This window comes from Hypomesus nipponensis, chromosome 23 (assembly GCF_054491055.1).
Source record: "Hypomesus nipponensis isolate SF chromosome 23, ASM5449105v1, whole genome shotgun sequence".
Taxonomy (NCBI): Eukaryota; Metazoa; Chordata; class Actinopteri; order Osmeriformes; family Osmeridae; genus Hypomesus; species Hypomesus nipponensis.
Window position 1 is genome coordinate 17,051,957 of NC_140383.1, and position 12,434 is coordinate 17,064,390.

At 39.6% G+C, this 12,434-nt stretch overlaps 1 protein-coding gene and 1 long non-coding RNA gene across 6 annotated transcripts; one reads left to right on the forward strand and one right to left on the reverse strand.

Annotated features, from left to right (window-relative positions):
• The first annotated feature begins 650 nt into the window (after positions 1-650).
• LOC146234415 (G2/M phase-specific E3 ubiquitin-protein ligase-like) lies at positions 651-4,645 on the forward strand. Of its 5 annotated transcripts, XM_084689840.1 has the most exons (11): positions 651-669; positions 1,039-1,164; positions 1,349-1,561; positions 1,655-1,733; positions 1,839-1,904; positions 2,086-2,156; positions 2,228-2,341; positions 2,560-2,857; positions 3,456-3,625; positions 3,872-4,086; positions 4,239-4,645. In XM_084689840.1, exons 8-11 carry the CDS (start codon positions 2,711-2,713, stop codon positions 4,421-4,423), a joined length of 717 nt encoding a protein of 238 aa, XP_084545966.1. In that variant the 5' UTR covers positions 651-669; positions 1,039-1,164; positions 1,349-1,561; positions 1,655-1,733; positions 1,839-1,904; positions 2,086-2,156; positions 2,228-2,341; positions 2,560-2,710; the 3' UTR covers positions 4,424-4,645. The 5 variants fall into 5 exon arrangements, 4 of the variants coding, with proteins under 4 accessions (XP_084545966.1, XP_084545965.1, XP_084545967.1 ...); XM_084689839.1 differs by lacking the exon at positions 651-669 and having other exon boundaries at positions 698-1,164; XM_084689841.1 differs by lacking the exon at positions 651-669 and having other exon boundaries at positions 698-1,164; positions 2,270-2,341.
• Positions 4,633-6,671, reverse strand: LOC146234416 (uncharacterized). The gene is made up of 3 exons (XR_014741789.1): positions 5,856-6,671; positions 5,321-5,539; positions 4,633-5,172 (listed from the first exon to the last, which is right to left on the reverse strand). It is a non-coding gene; the product is annotated as an uncharacterized LOC146234416 (long non-coding RNA).
• Between the last annotated feature and the right edge of the window lie 5,763 nt (positions 6,672-12,434).

Sequence of the window (12,434 nt, forward strand, 5' to 3'; positions counted from 1 at the left end):
TTAGAACTAAGCTAAGCTAAATGCAAGTTCCATTGTGTAGTCATTGCCATGGTGATTGTTTTGTTAAGGTCTCAAGGCATAAACATTTCACTTTATGAGATTATTTAACATTAATATGAGTTCCCCTAGCCTGCCTTTGGTCACCCTGTGGCTAGACATATTGATAAGTATAAACCAAGCCCTGGTACTGTATTCTAGGTAGATAACATTAGCGCTCGCCAGCAAGCAAGCTAGTTTAAGGAATATAACCTACGGGGATCTCTAATACAAGGTATATTTGGCTAACCACCATATTACCATTGTACGAGTAATGTTAAAGCGAAATCCAAAAGTTACCTGATGGCATACGTACGGTGGCCCTGAAGTGCAACAGACACCCCCTAATATGAGTACATCCCCCCCAAATGAAAACACTCCTCCCGAATAGGAATCAACTCCCCCCAAATAGGAAGACTTGTTCACCTCCCCCGAATACGAAAACACGCTCCCCCAAATGGGAAACGACATTAGAGTACATCCCCAAATGAAAACACTCCCCCCGAATAGGAATCAACTCCCCCCAAATAGGATGACTTGTTCACCTCCCCCCAATACAAAACACGCTCCCTCAAACGGGAAACGACATTACACTAACTCAAAAACACATTACATTAACTCTGAACAGAAAGGGTAGGTACAACGCTGATTGGATGCCCAATATGTCACTCTAATGAGCCCGGAGAAAAGCGAATAGCAGGCGCCAAGAAAAATAAAAACTGTAAACGTCGCAAGCATGTATTGCCCTTACTGTGGCAAACATTTTGCTGATCTGCCGAATTTTTGTAGTGGTTGTGGCAAAGGGTTGCAGATTTTAAAAGAAACCAGCACGCCAAAAGAAATGACTGAAACGATGAACGAATCATCTTCAAGTAACGTTATGTAAAGCTAGCCAGCTGGCTATTTAGCTAGCTAAATTAGCTTGGCCAGGGTATACTTAGCTATCATTCTAGCTACTTGGGTCATTTTAACGATAGCTAGCAACAATTGTTTTGCTTTCAGTGTTACTGAACCCAACGTTAAACCAGTTTATGAGCTACCGCAAGAAGAAATCGGAAGAAAGATCTAACCTTTCCTTGCCTAGAAAGGTAGCTAGGGAAAAAAACGGAGAAACACAAGAACGTACAGGTGAGCAGTGTGTTGAGTTAATAAAGCTGTGTATGAAACAGTTATAATCATACGATGCAGTGGCTGCCATAGTGCTTATGGTTTTTCTTGCATATAAACGTTGGAGTCATGGCAATGCAGAATGGGGGTTTGAAGCCAGTACGTGGGAGAACTCTTGTATTGACCACACATATTGAAATCACAGGACTACAACTCCTCACGCAAGCAGTGAAAAAAATAAGGGATTTCAACAAAGACATGGATGAAGGGCCGTACGTCCTTCTATATCCAGACGGATCACAAGTCACTACTGTCCCAGGGACACAAAAACCTTTTACACTTAAGGACTACAAAGAAGAAATAGGCAAGACCTATCAACGACTGAACTTCTTTATATGTCCTGAAAAAGACTTGAAAGGTCAGTGACAAATTTAGTCTGTACTATTTTCTATTACACAGTTTATAATCAACACTAGGCCTATACCCACATATTTGGTTTTGTGTTTTACAGATCATGAACACCTCTCAGAGAATTCCGAATCTGACAATGAAGTAGGACTGCTGCTGAGTTTGATAATGCTGACACACTGGTAAGTGTCGCGTTACATTTAGGTGACATTTTTCAGAAATATTATTCACAATACAGCAAATGCAAAACATATTTATTATTCCAACTATGGATTCACCACTTTCAGCCATTTGAACCTCAGCTTGAAAGCACTCCAAATGTGAAAGAGATTCATGAGAGTGCAGCATCAAAGGTAGTAATTTATTATTTGAGCTTAATTGTCACATTCCAATTCAAACTATGTGTGTGTATTATGCTATGAATTGTTTACAGGCCAAATGTAGTTTCATAAATTTGTTTAAACTGTATATTTGAAATCAAATATTAAAACCACAATGTTAAACATTATTTGATCTTGTTTCTTTATTTTTTAGATAATACCTCATTCAGATGATGCCATTCCAAGTACTTCAGGACATTTAGCAACCAATTGCACGTTATACAGGTGTGTTTTAGTTGTAAAAGAAAGTGGGAGTGTATGCATAAAGGCGTGTACTAAATGTGTGCTTTTTGTAGCATTTACACAGATCTGTATGCACCGATTGTCATTACTGATAGTGACGAGGAGGTAGATCTCAGTGATACTGGAAAAAGTCAGGATGTCCTAGAGAACCCTGAGAACCCGACTGAGTAAGTGAATAACTGACACAAACCAAAATGAACAAGACAACTTTTTAAAACTTTTTATTTAACACTGGTGTCTGTGTGGTCAGTGGTTAGTTTAATACAATGTAATGAATGCATATTATATTGAAGTGATCTTTCTTTTGTGCTTAAATTGTGATATCCTAAGATGAGCTTTTAACAGCTTTTTAAAAACATAACTAACAACCATTTTTATGTTTTAGGCATACAAGTGTATCAGTGCCTGACATAATTGAAAATTTGGCGCTTGCCATCGACCACAAAAAAGTCAGCAGGTTCAACATAGCCAGGTCAAATGTATGGGATGGAGCTGTCCGTGGGTTTAAACGTGGGACCTTCTCTGAAAATCAAGACATGCTTGTAAAGTTCACAGATGATGCCGGCACTTTCGAAGAGGGCATAGATTTAGGTAATCCAAGAAGGGAATTTCTTACCCTCCTGATGAATCTCCTCCTCCTGATGGACCTCCAGAAAGCCGTTACCTTGTTCACAGTTCTACAGGTAATTATGAAACCCTTGAACTGTTAAGCAACCGCTTAATGTAATGCTTTTCTTATCCTAACTGTTTAATTGTCATGTAACATTCACAAATGACATGGTGATTGATTGTATGTGAACTTCTATACTTTGCATAACAGCTGTTAGGGAAGACGAGTATTTCTTGGCAGGCAAGATGATTGCTGTGTCAGTGGTACATGGAGTACCAGGGCCAGGTTTCCTCTCAAAGGACCTTGTGAATCGCATCATAGGGAAGGCTGGTTTCAACGCCACTGTAAAAGATGTTACAGATGACAAGATAGCAAAAGTTCTGCGGGAGGTAGGAAAAGGGACCCTGCAAAAAGGCAGCACTAGTTTTGGAACAAGATCATACATAATCTGAAAAAGGCATCAGCAAATAATATTAAGATTTTTTAAATAAAGTATTCTGTGATCTATGAGGTTTGTTAAAGGGGACTTGAAATTCCACTGAAGTATTTGATCTTTTTTCCAGATCAAACCGAATTAGGGGCTACAGTGTAGAGGAGATAAGCAAGAAAGAGGATTCATTTTCAGTATATTGTGTGGAAGCATAGTATGGATTTCTTTCATTTTTGGGAAGATAAAAAATGCAGATTCTTTGGAATCTTTGAGAGACCTCCTTCTGAAGAACAGCACACTTCAAACCGCCGGGTGTTTCCGGCATGTGAGCGCTGTCGAAGAGAAGGATGTAATTGTGGAGGAGTACCTGATGTGGTACATTATCCACAGAAACCATGGTGTAATTGAGAGGTAATATTCCATTAACCATCTAATACTTGAAATCATGTAATGTTTGAAAGCAGAAAATTTGCAAATATTTTTAAATCTTAAAATTGCCATAGTTAAGAGACCCTCCTTGTTCATGATGTACAAAGGTAATTAATCCGCCATTATTTACAGTTTTGTAAACGTTTTTACAGTATTCAGTCACACATGTTTAACTTTGAACCTTATCACATCACACACTCAATACATCATCATGATTGGCCCGCATAGATTCAAAGATGGACTTCAAAGCCTGCAGTTTCTGACAGCACTTCAGCAGCACTCCAGTGTGCTGGCTCCTATCCTGTGCCACTCAGACAAGAAGCTGACCGCTCAAGACATCGAAAACTTGTTCAGAGCAGACCTTAGTCCAGTAGGAAGCAACAGGAGGCAGGAGGAAGCCAAAGCATTAAGCTTCTGGGCAGACTATCTGCTTGATTGCGAAGGTATGTCAGGGATTTTGACAGTAATCAATTCCGATGTAATGTTCCTGGTTTCATACCTTTAACCATTACATTTAAGTCTCTACTTGATACATATTTGTCAGACTAAGTGGACATGTGAATAATGCAATACAATGTTGTTTTTCTTCTTGCAGAACAACAACAAACTACCATGTCCCTCGAGGATTTGTTGATGTTTTCGACAGGGCTGTCATCACTTCCACCTGCTGGAATTGTACCACAGCCACACAGAGTTTTTAACCAACTCACCATTCCCAATGGCAAACACTTGTGCGAATACTATCATGCTACCTCTGTTGCAATCATATGCCATGTTTAGGACAAATATTGACTTTGGGATAGAAAATTCTCCAGGATTTGGATGCATTTAAGCAGTACCTGGTTAACAATTTATTTTATTTTTTTCAATTAGAGCAATATCTTCTTTGTAAAGTTCTATCTGTAAGACCCTCTGGCATGTAAGGCCTTTGGCAGCATCTGGCAGGCTTTTGCATTATTGAAAATGCTTAGGTGTTGCAGCAATAAAATACATTTAATGGAAGGATTGATTAAATGTTATTTTATACAGAAAAATGAAGCTCAACCACATTCACTCAAATTTTAAGTCTTAGGATAATGCCATTATAGATTGTGAATAACATTAATTTCTGAGTCTTAGATGGAGTATTACAAAAAACATTTATCACATATATTACTATTATATATGATATACATATATACTATTGAGATTAATGGGTCATCTAATACAAAGAGCATTGTGTTGTGCATGTAGTCAAGGCTACATGCCTGAGTAAAACTGAGTTTTCAGGATTATATCCTGCTCAGTTCTGTTGTGTACGACAGCTGTTTCACAGAAAGCATTTAAAGTCTGGCTATTCCTTTAAGTGTAATATACAGCTCTGAGGCGGTCTCCCAATTATCTGGTTGAACTAGTGTATTTTGTTCCATTGAGAGTTCAAGATACTCTTGGATGTCTGGGTCGCCACATGAGTTGATGGTCTGGACTGACTCAGGAAACATCATTAATTGACTTTCATCAACAGCAAACCACAGTCCCTTGAAGCAAACCTGCGGTTCATAGTGAAAATGGAAAGGAATACATAACTTTTACTGTTCTGTTTAAGGCTAGATTGGTACACTTACCCAGCATAGTTACATTTATATAATTTATACATAATATATAGCCTCACAATGATTTTTGATTAATATAGATTACCTGTGAGGTAAAAGGTAGAGTTCATTTGGTATTCCTCCAGGACATGATGCAAGTCGGGAGCGCCGAATCCTGTGCTTGTTCCAGAGATCAGCACACTCATCGAGGTATTTTTGCAGGACACTGGTGAAGCAGAATCTGAGTAGACACTGGTGTTCATGGCTGCCATTAAAGTGTCCTGCATCTGCCAGGTCCCCAAACAACTGCATCCAAAACTGAGCTCTTGTAAAACAAAAGCAGAAGTATGCTAGTGTGATCAGCTGCACATTTACATTTATTAATTTAGCAGCACAGGGGACATTCTCCCCCTGCACCTTAATTAGGAATTATTTTACTGTGAGAGAAGGATAGTTCTCGCCATGAAGAGCACAACGTTGATATTAATAATCTAAATTAGGCTACTTGTTCATTTTAATTTACACTTTACACAGACTTTTTAAATTCTAGTTCTAATTTCTAAGCCGTCGTATATTATAGGCTATGATATAAAGATGGCATGGGAAATGTTGTAGTAAATAGCAAAATTGTATAAGCCTACCTTGATTTTCACAATATGGACCACCAGGACTCGATACGTTGATTTCTCATCGAAGATCCATACATATGGCTTGCTGAGCCTGCATAATGGTCTGTGTGATGATGGCGAAGAGTACATTGTATGACTGCCATCGTCCCGTTTTCTGTACCACAATCAGTTCGTAATCTCATGGGGACCACACCAAGACCTTTTACACAGTTTAGGAAGTTGTGTGCAATAACAGATGGATTGTTGTTCGTTGGTCCACACAGAAGCCACATAATTCGTGTAGAAAAGCCGTCGATGCAGCCAGATACAGCCAAACCGAAGGGTTTAAGCTTGTCATATCCATCGACATGCCATACGTAGTTTGGGCCCATGGAGTGATATATGCGTCTACAAAATCGACGGCGTGTCCTACATTCAGTACCCCGTGGATTAAGTTCTTTCAGCAACCTCAGCACATCGGAACGTTTAACGCGCAATTTATACTTTTGTACAAGTACTTGCCACATGCTTCTATATCCAAACAACTGTCCTGGTCCACGTAACTCGGTCATTGTGGCACGTCGGACTTAGTCCGTCGGACGTCGTGGACGAGTAGTTTTTACGTCTGAAAAGTCCTGCTTCCTTTAACATCGTTTTTAACGTGCGCATACTTATTGTAATGTTGTTAAACGTTAAGAGCACATCTAATATTACATCATATGAATGTCCCTGATTAAAATAAAATGTAATTGCTGCAATTAGCTCTACGCGACTCTCTGAATTACTAATTTTTCTTCTCTCCAAAACGATACATTTCTTATTTCCTGTTAGTTACTGTGCATCAGCGTTGTAGTACCTACCCTTTCCGTTCAGAGTTAATGTAATGTCGTTTCCCATTTGGGGGAGCGTGTTTTTGTATTGGGGGGAGGTGAACAAGTCATCCTATTTGGGGGGAGTTGATTCCTATTTGGGGGGAGGGTTTTCATTTGGGGGGGATGTACTCATATTAGGGGGTGTCTTTTGCACTTCAGGGCCACCATACACACGAGGATCTGAGAAGGCGTCTTCGCTGCAATAGGGTCCAAATGCAGTGCTCCCTCCTCAGGCCCCTCTAAACCGGAACTCTCTCCTCAGGCCCCTAGAGCCGGAACTCTCTCCTCAGGCCCCTTTTTTCATGTGTATCCGAGGTATTAGCGCCACCGCTGGTCGGAGGATACTGTAGGCTATTTATATTAATAGGCTACCTTACATTGAACTTCGGTTTTAGCATAAGTCAATAATGTTTAACAAAGCGGAAATTAGCATTGCGGCTAGCGTTACGTATTGCTAACATTACAAACATGATCACTGTTCTAACCCTGGCAAGCATAGAAAATAGGTTTGGCAGTTTAGCGTCCTCTAGTGGTCATTATAGAATATCACATTTTTTCCGTTGGTCATTTGCAGCAGCAACAGCTGGCTCGTGTTATTGTTTATTGTTTCCACGGCAACAAGAGCCGGCTCTGAAATAATTCATTTTTTAACGTTGATAATACAAACAACACTACTCTCTTAATCTGAAATCAATATCCATCCTTGTATTTATGTTAAATGTTGCTTCATCAATTACCACTTCAATCATAAAGATGTGTAATAGCACTAAACATATATTCCATATTCCAATAACGTAGGATTACGGTGTTCATGGGAAACTTAGGCTACTGCAGGGGGATAAATTAACAATAACCATGCCGAGAAAATAGCCTTATGTATCGTTGATGAAATGCCTCATTTAGGCTATCACCGGCCAAACTGGCTAGCGAGTTTTTATTATGAAAATGAAATTTAGCCCGCATTTGGAGGGTGTTAATTTAGAACTCTGTACCTAACGCTAGCCGCAATGCTAATTTCCGCTTTGTTAAACACTATTGACTTATGCTAAAACCGAAGTTCAATGTAAGTTAGCCTATTAATATAAATAGCCTACAGTATCCTCCGACCAGCGGTGGAGCTAATACCTCGGATACACATGAAAAAAGGGGCCTGAGGAGAGAGTTCCGGCTTCAGGGGCCTGAGGAGAGAGTTCCGGTTTGGAGGGGCCTGAGGAGGGAGCACTGCATTTGGACCCTTCTCCTTCGCTGTGCTCTCTTATTGACATCGAGTGCGTGGAGAGCTCGGAGTTCTGAAAGACTAGCAACAAGTTCTTCTATCGTCTCCATCAATAAAATGCCTTCGAGTCTTCTCAAATTCACGTCAATAACACATATGTGATTTCTAAAATCGGTTTGCGTCGATATTTTCTCTGTAGAGCTGTCCTCTGTGAGGTGTGGTCTTCAGCAGTTAATTTGCATGTTAACTAGATATCTTCAAAACGTATTTGCATGTTAACTAGATATCTTGTAAAGCTAATTTGCATGTTAACTAGATATCTTCAGAGGCTAATTTGCATGTTAACCAGATATCTTCTAAAGCTAATTTGCATGTTAACTAGATATCTTGTTGGCAATAGTTACTAGTACTTATTGGTTTTTGGATATCTCTTGGCGGAATAGTTACTAGTAACTAAAGAATAGTTACTAGTATCTATTCCCGTTTTACTAGTAACTATTCATTAGATACTAGTAAGTAATCCAATAGTTACTAGTATCTATTCCCGTTTTACTAGTAACAAATTGACCAATTTTACAATTGTATTCTATGGGGCTCTCCTGTACAGATATCTACTATTTGTTTCCAAGTATCTATTCCAAAAGGTACTACTATCTATTCCTGTTTTACTAGTAACCTTTCATTAGATACCAGTACCTATTCTTTAGTTACTAGTAACTATTGCCAACAACATATCTAGTTAACATGCAAATTGGCTTTAGAAGATATCTAGTTAACATGCAAATTAGCTGCTGAAGACCACACCCCACAGAAGACTGCACCATTTAAAAAAAAAAATAATTCAGCCAATGAAATCTCCTAGCTCAATTCCTGCGCCTTTCTGGAGCTTGACAATTCACCAGCACAGGCTGATCGCCATATTGCTAATTGAGCTATGGCGGAGACACGTTCACCGACGAACACTAATCAAGACACTAATGAGCAACCAGTTGCAGCTGCAGCAGTGTTTGACCGAGTGTTTAATGCTCTGCATCGTGCTAGGCACAAATTCACGTTGGCTCCATCGGCAGGGACTTCTGGCCCCAACATTTTGACATCAACCAGAAATATTTTCAGAAGAAATCGAGTTCAAGGTAGTGATGGGGGAAACAAAGCTTTTCGAAGCAACGAGCTATTTGACACAATTGTCTCGAAAAAGTATCGCTTTTTCGAAGCGTTCGTTACATCTTCTCCATAGGGACATCTGCTGGTCAGTTTATAGTATGGCGACTGTATCGAGCGATGGAAGGAATCAAGTGACGTCAAGTCCTCGAGACGTCAGTCTCATAATCATCATTGACAACTTGATAAATAAAGGTTATTTGACAAATGTTTCGATTTGCAAGTGTCAAAAATATGTTATCATATATCTTGTTGTATTATAAACAACGTAACGTCTTTGCTACTTTACGTTTATGATATTTATTTTTAGGTTCTTATCACATTAATTACAACGTTTAATTGAGTATGGCCTCGCGGTAAGAGCGCAACCCCTCACTCAGACGTAGTGAGATAGCATCCCCTCACCCCGTTTTAGTAGAAGTATGCTAAAAGAATATATTACTATATGACAATGTAACCAAAGTGGTTAAGGTTTTGGAACATGCTTTTGCAACCAGGAAAGGGATGGCCACATTTGAAGGCTGGTAAAACTAGAGAAAGATGTATAGGCTATGTGCTTGTGTACACCTACTATCTCATATCTGTATCTATCTCTGCCTATCTGGCTCTGGCAATCTATCTGTATCTGCTTCTGTCAATGAATGTAGTGTCCGTAAATAGGCCTGTCTCCTCTTATAACCTACGAATATTAGTGATGTCTGATGTCTTGTAAGCGTTTGAATAAAACGCCGTTTGTCTCAGCTGCTCGTGTCGGACGTCACTTCGACACTGATGTGGTTTTTGCCCATTTGAAGCCACGCTCGACACGTTTGTATCAGTACAAATTGTTTCGAAAGGTTGATACCGATTCGTGAGCTCGGTATCGAGCGTTCCATCACTATTGTAATTTGGCTAATAATGGCTAATGATAATTACATTTTTTTTTTACTTTCGTTGTACAATATTCCTACCTAAATGCACAAATATAGCGTTAGCTAGTTATCGTTTCATTTAACTTAAGTTGTCCACGTTATTTAAACATTGTGCAGTGCGGCTTGAAAACCTAATCGGTAGGGGATGCACATGGTGTTCATCAATGACATACCGTTAGCTCAGCGATTACAAACTTTTTTTAGCCACGGCACAATTTTTTACATTGGAAAAATCTTGCAACACACCACCGACCTAAAAGGTTCCAAAATGACACTGTAGCCTAATACAGTAACATAATTGGGTGTGCTCAAGGCTTCGGCGAGTAGGCCTACAACCATTGTTCTCTCGCATATGTACTTCTTATTATTTATTTTCCCAACCCTAAAAAGTTGGTCCCGATTGAGTTGCTTGTATTCGCGTGAATGTTCCGTTTGACGGTTTAAGGCCCTTGCATACTGAGTGCGACATTTTCGTATGCGTTTTTTCGCAATCGTCAGCCTCAACATTCGGTTGCTCTGAATTGCCAAAAAAACATAAAAACGCTGGCAATGAATGCGAAAAACGCAGAAAATTGAACCTGATCAGAAACTTTTTTTTTAAGGACGAAAGTTTCGGAGGAATTGTTTAAGCGCGATTGACCTAACGTGAGGTCGTATTTATTTAACGTGCGAACATTTCGGATACGAATTTCAGAGTCGTGTGTGAAGGCCTTAAGTGTGCAATGGCCTTATTGGCTTGAATTAATTTTGTGGCAAAGTGCCTTGTGTGCACAAAGGGAACTCGGTGCTAACGTCATCATACGTAGATACGGGTTCTTATAAGACAGCGATATAGGTGGTGGGCCGAAGCCCCGTATCTGTTCAACTTCATAATTTAAATTGGGAGTAGCTGGAATTTTCAAGTTGAGTTAATTATATTATTTCTAACGAGAAACCGGTTGTTGCCAGCAAAATTAGTTGCACATTTTGTCAAAACCATCGTATAAAGTTTGTTAAACTCACCGGCAAACACAGTGGCCTACTAAATCAGTCCAACCAATAACACAATGTAATACTGGCGTAAGAACATTATGAACCAATCAGATGCAGTCACATTGACACCCGTTTCACCCATCACTCAGCTCATAGCTAATATTGACATATTGCACTGCTGCTGCGACAGCTCCAACCCATTGAAACGAACACGTGTATTTATCAGTTTTTCTATCTATAAAAAAATGTCATACACCCTAATGTTAATGTAAAGGTAACGTTGACAATTTTAAGATGTGTGATCATTCTAGTCTTTATTCATCTGTCAAACGATGTCCTTGTTTATTTGTGATTTCTAATAAATGCACACCACTTCATAAAATGTTGCAATGTGTTGTTTGTATTAAGATCCCAACGTCATAATAACGAGACAACCTGTACAATTTTCGAACGTACGTTTATTAGCATAGTATGCATCATTTAAATTACAGTACTGGTAGAGTAAATGATGGAGTGCTGCATGCATGTGGCAAAAGGAGATGGACCCATAGTCCCCTTTTCTGCACTAAGCTGGGATAAATTTAAAAATGCAGTATTTCAGTGGAAAGTTCTGAACTGTATAGAGAGTGCTGTAGCTGAAGAGGCAGTGCAGAGATTTGACATAGTAGAAAGCCAGGATGCTAGTACTGCACCAGCCAACTTTTGCTATCACAGGCAATGCTACAGTCATTTCACAAACATAACCAAGATAAGACGAGCACAGAGGAGAAAAGAGAGGGAAGATTTTCTTGAAGAAGCTGCAAATAAAAGTAAGATAAGAAGTAAAGGTAAACTTGAGCGTGAACCCAGTTTAACTTCTAACCTGTAGAGCAGGGGTGTCCAACCCTGGTCCTCGAGAGCCACAGTCCTGCATGTTTTAGAGGTTTCCCTGCTCCAGCACATCTGATTTGAATGAATGGTCAATATCAGGCTTGGATACTATTCATTTGATTCAGGTGTGCTGGAGCAGGGAAATAATATCAGCGAGGAATGTTCAGCCTACTTCCCCTTCGTTCTTTTGATGGGCAGTCTCACGAGCTGCCGCCCGGACGAATATTACATTACACTGCCAACAGACACTCGACTTTGGAATATTTTTTAGAGATAATAATTAAGAAATCCTTATTGGGTGTGCTTTGCCTTCGGCAAGGGCACAACCATTGTTATCTCACATATATATTATTATTATTATTATTTATTTTCCCACCCCTAAAACTTTGTCAATATTTGGACTACATAGGCAACCTAGGTGTCAAAAGTTTAGTCTTGGTAGCGATTGAGTTGCTTGTATCGGGATTTACGTTCCATTGCACGGTTTAGTAGAAATTACGTTTTTGTGATGAAAAGTGAAGCTAACGGTGGCTAACTTGCTAGCCACAGTCACTGACGCCACTAACGTCCAAGTCACTGACGCCACTAACGTCACGAAAACTCGCGTGAC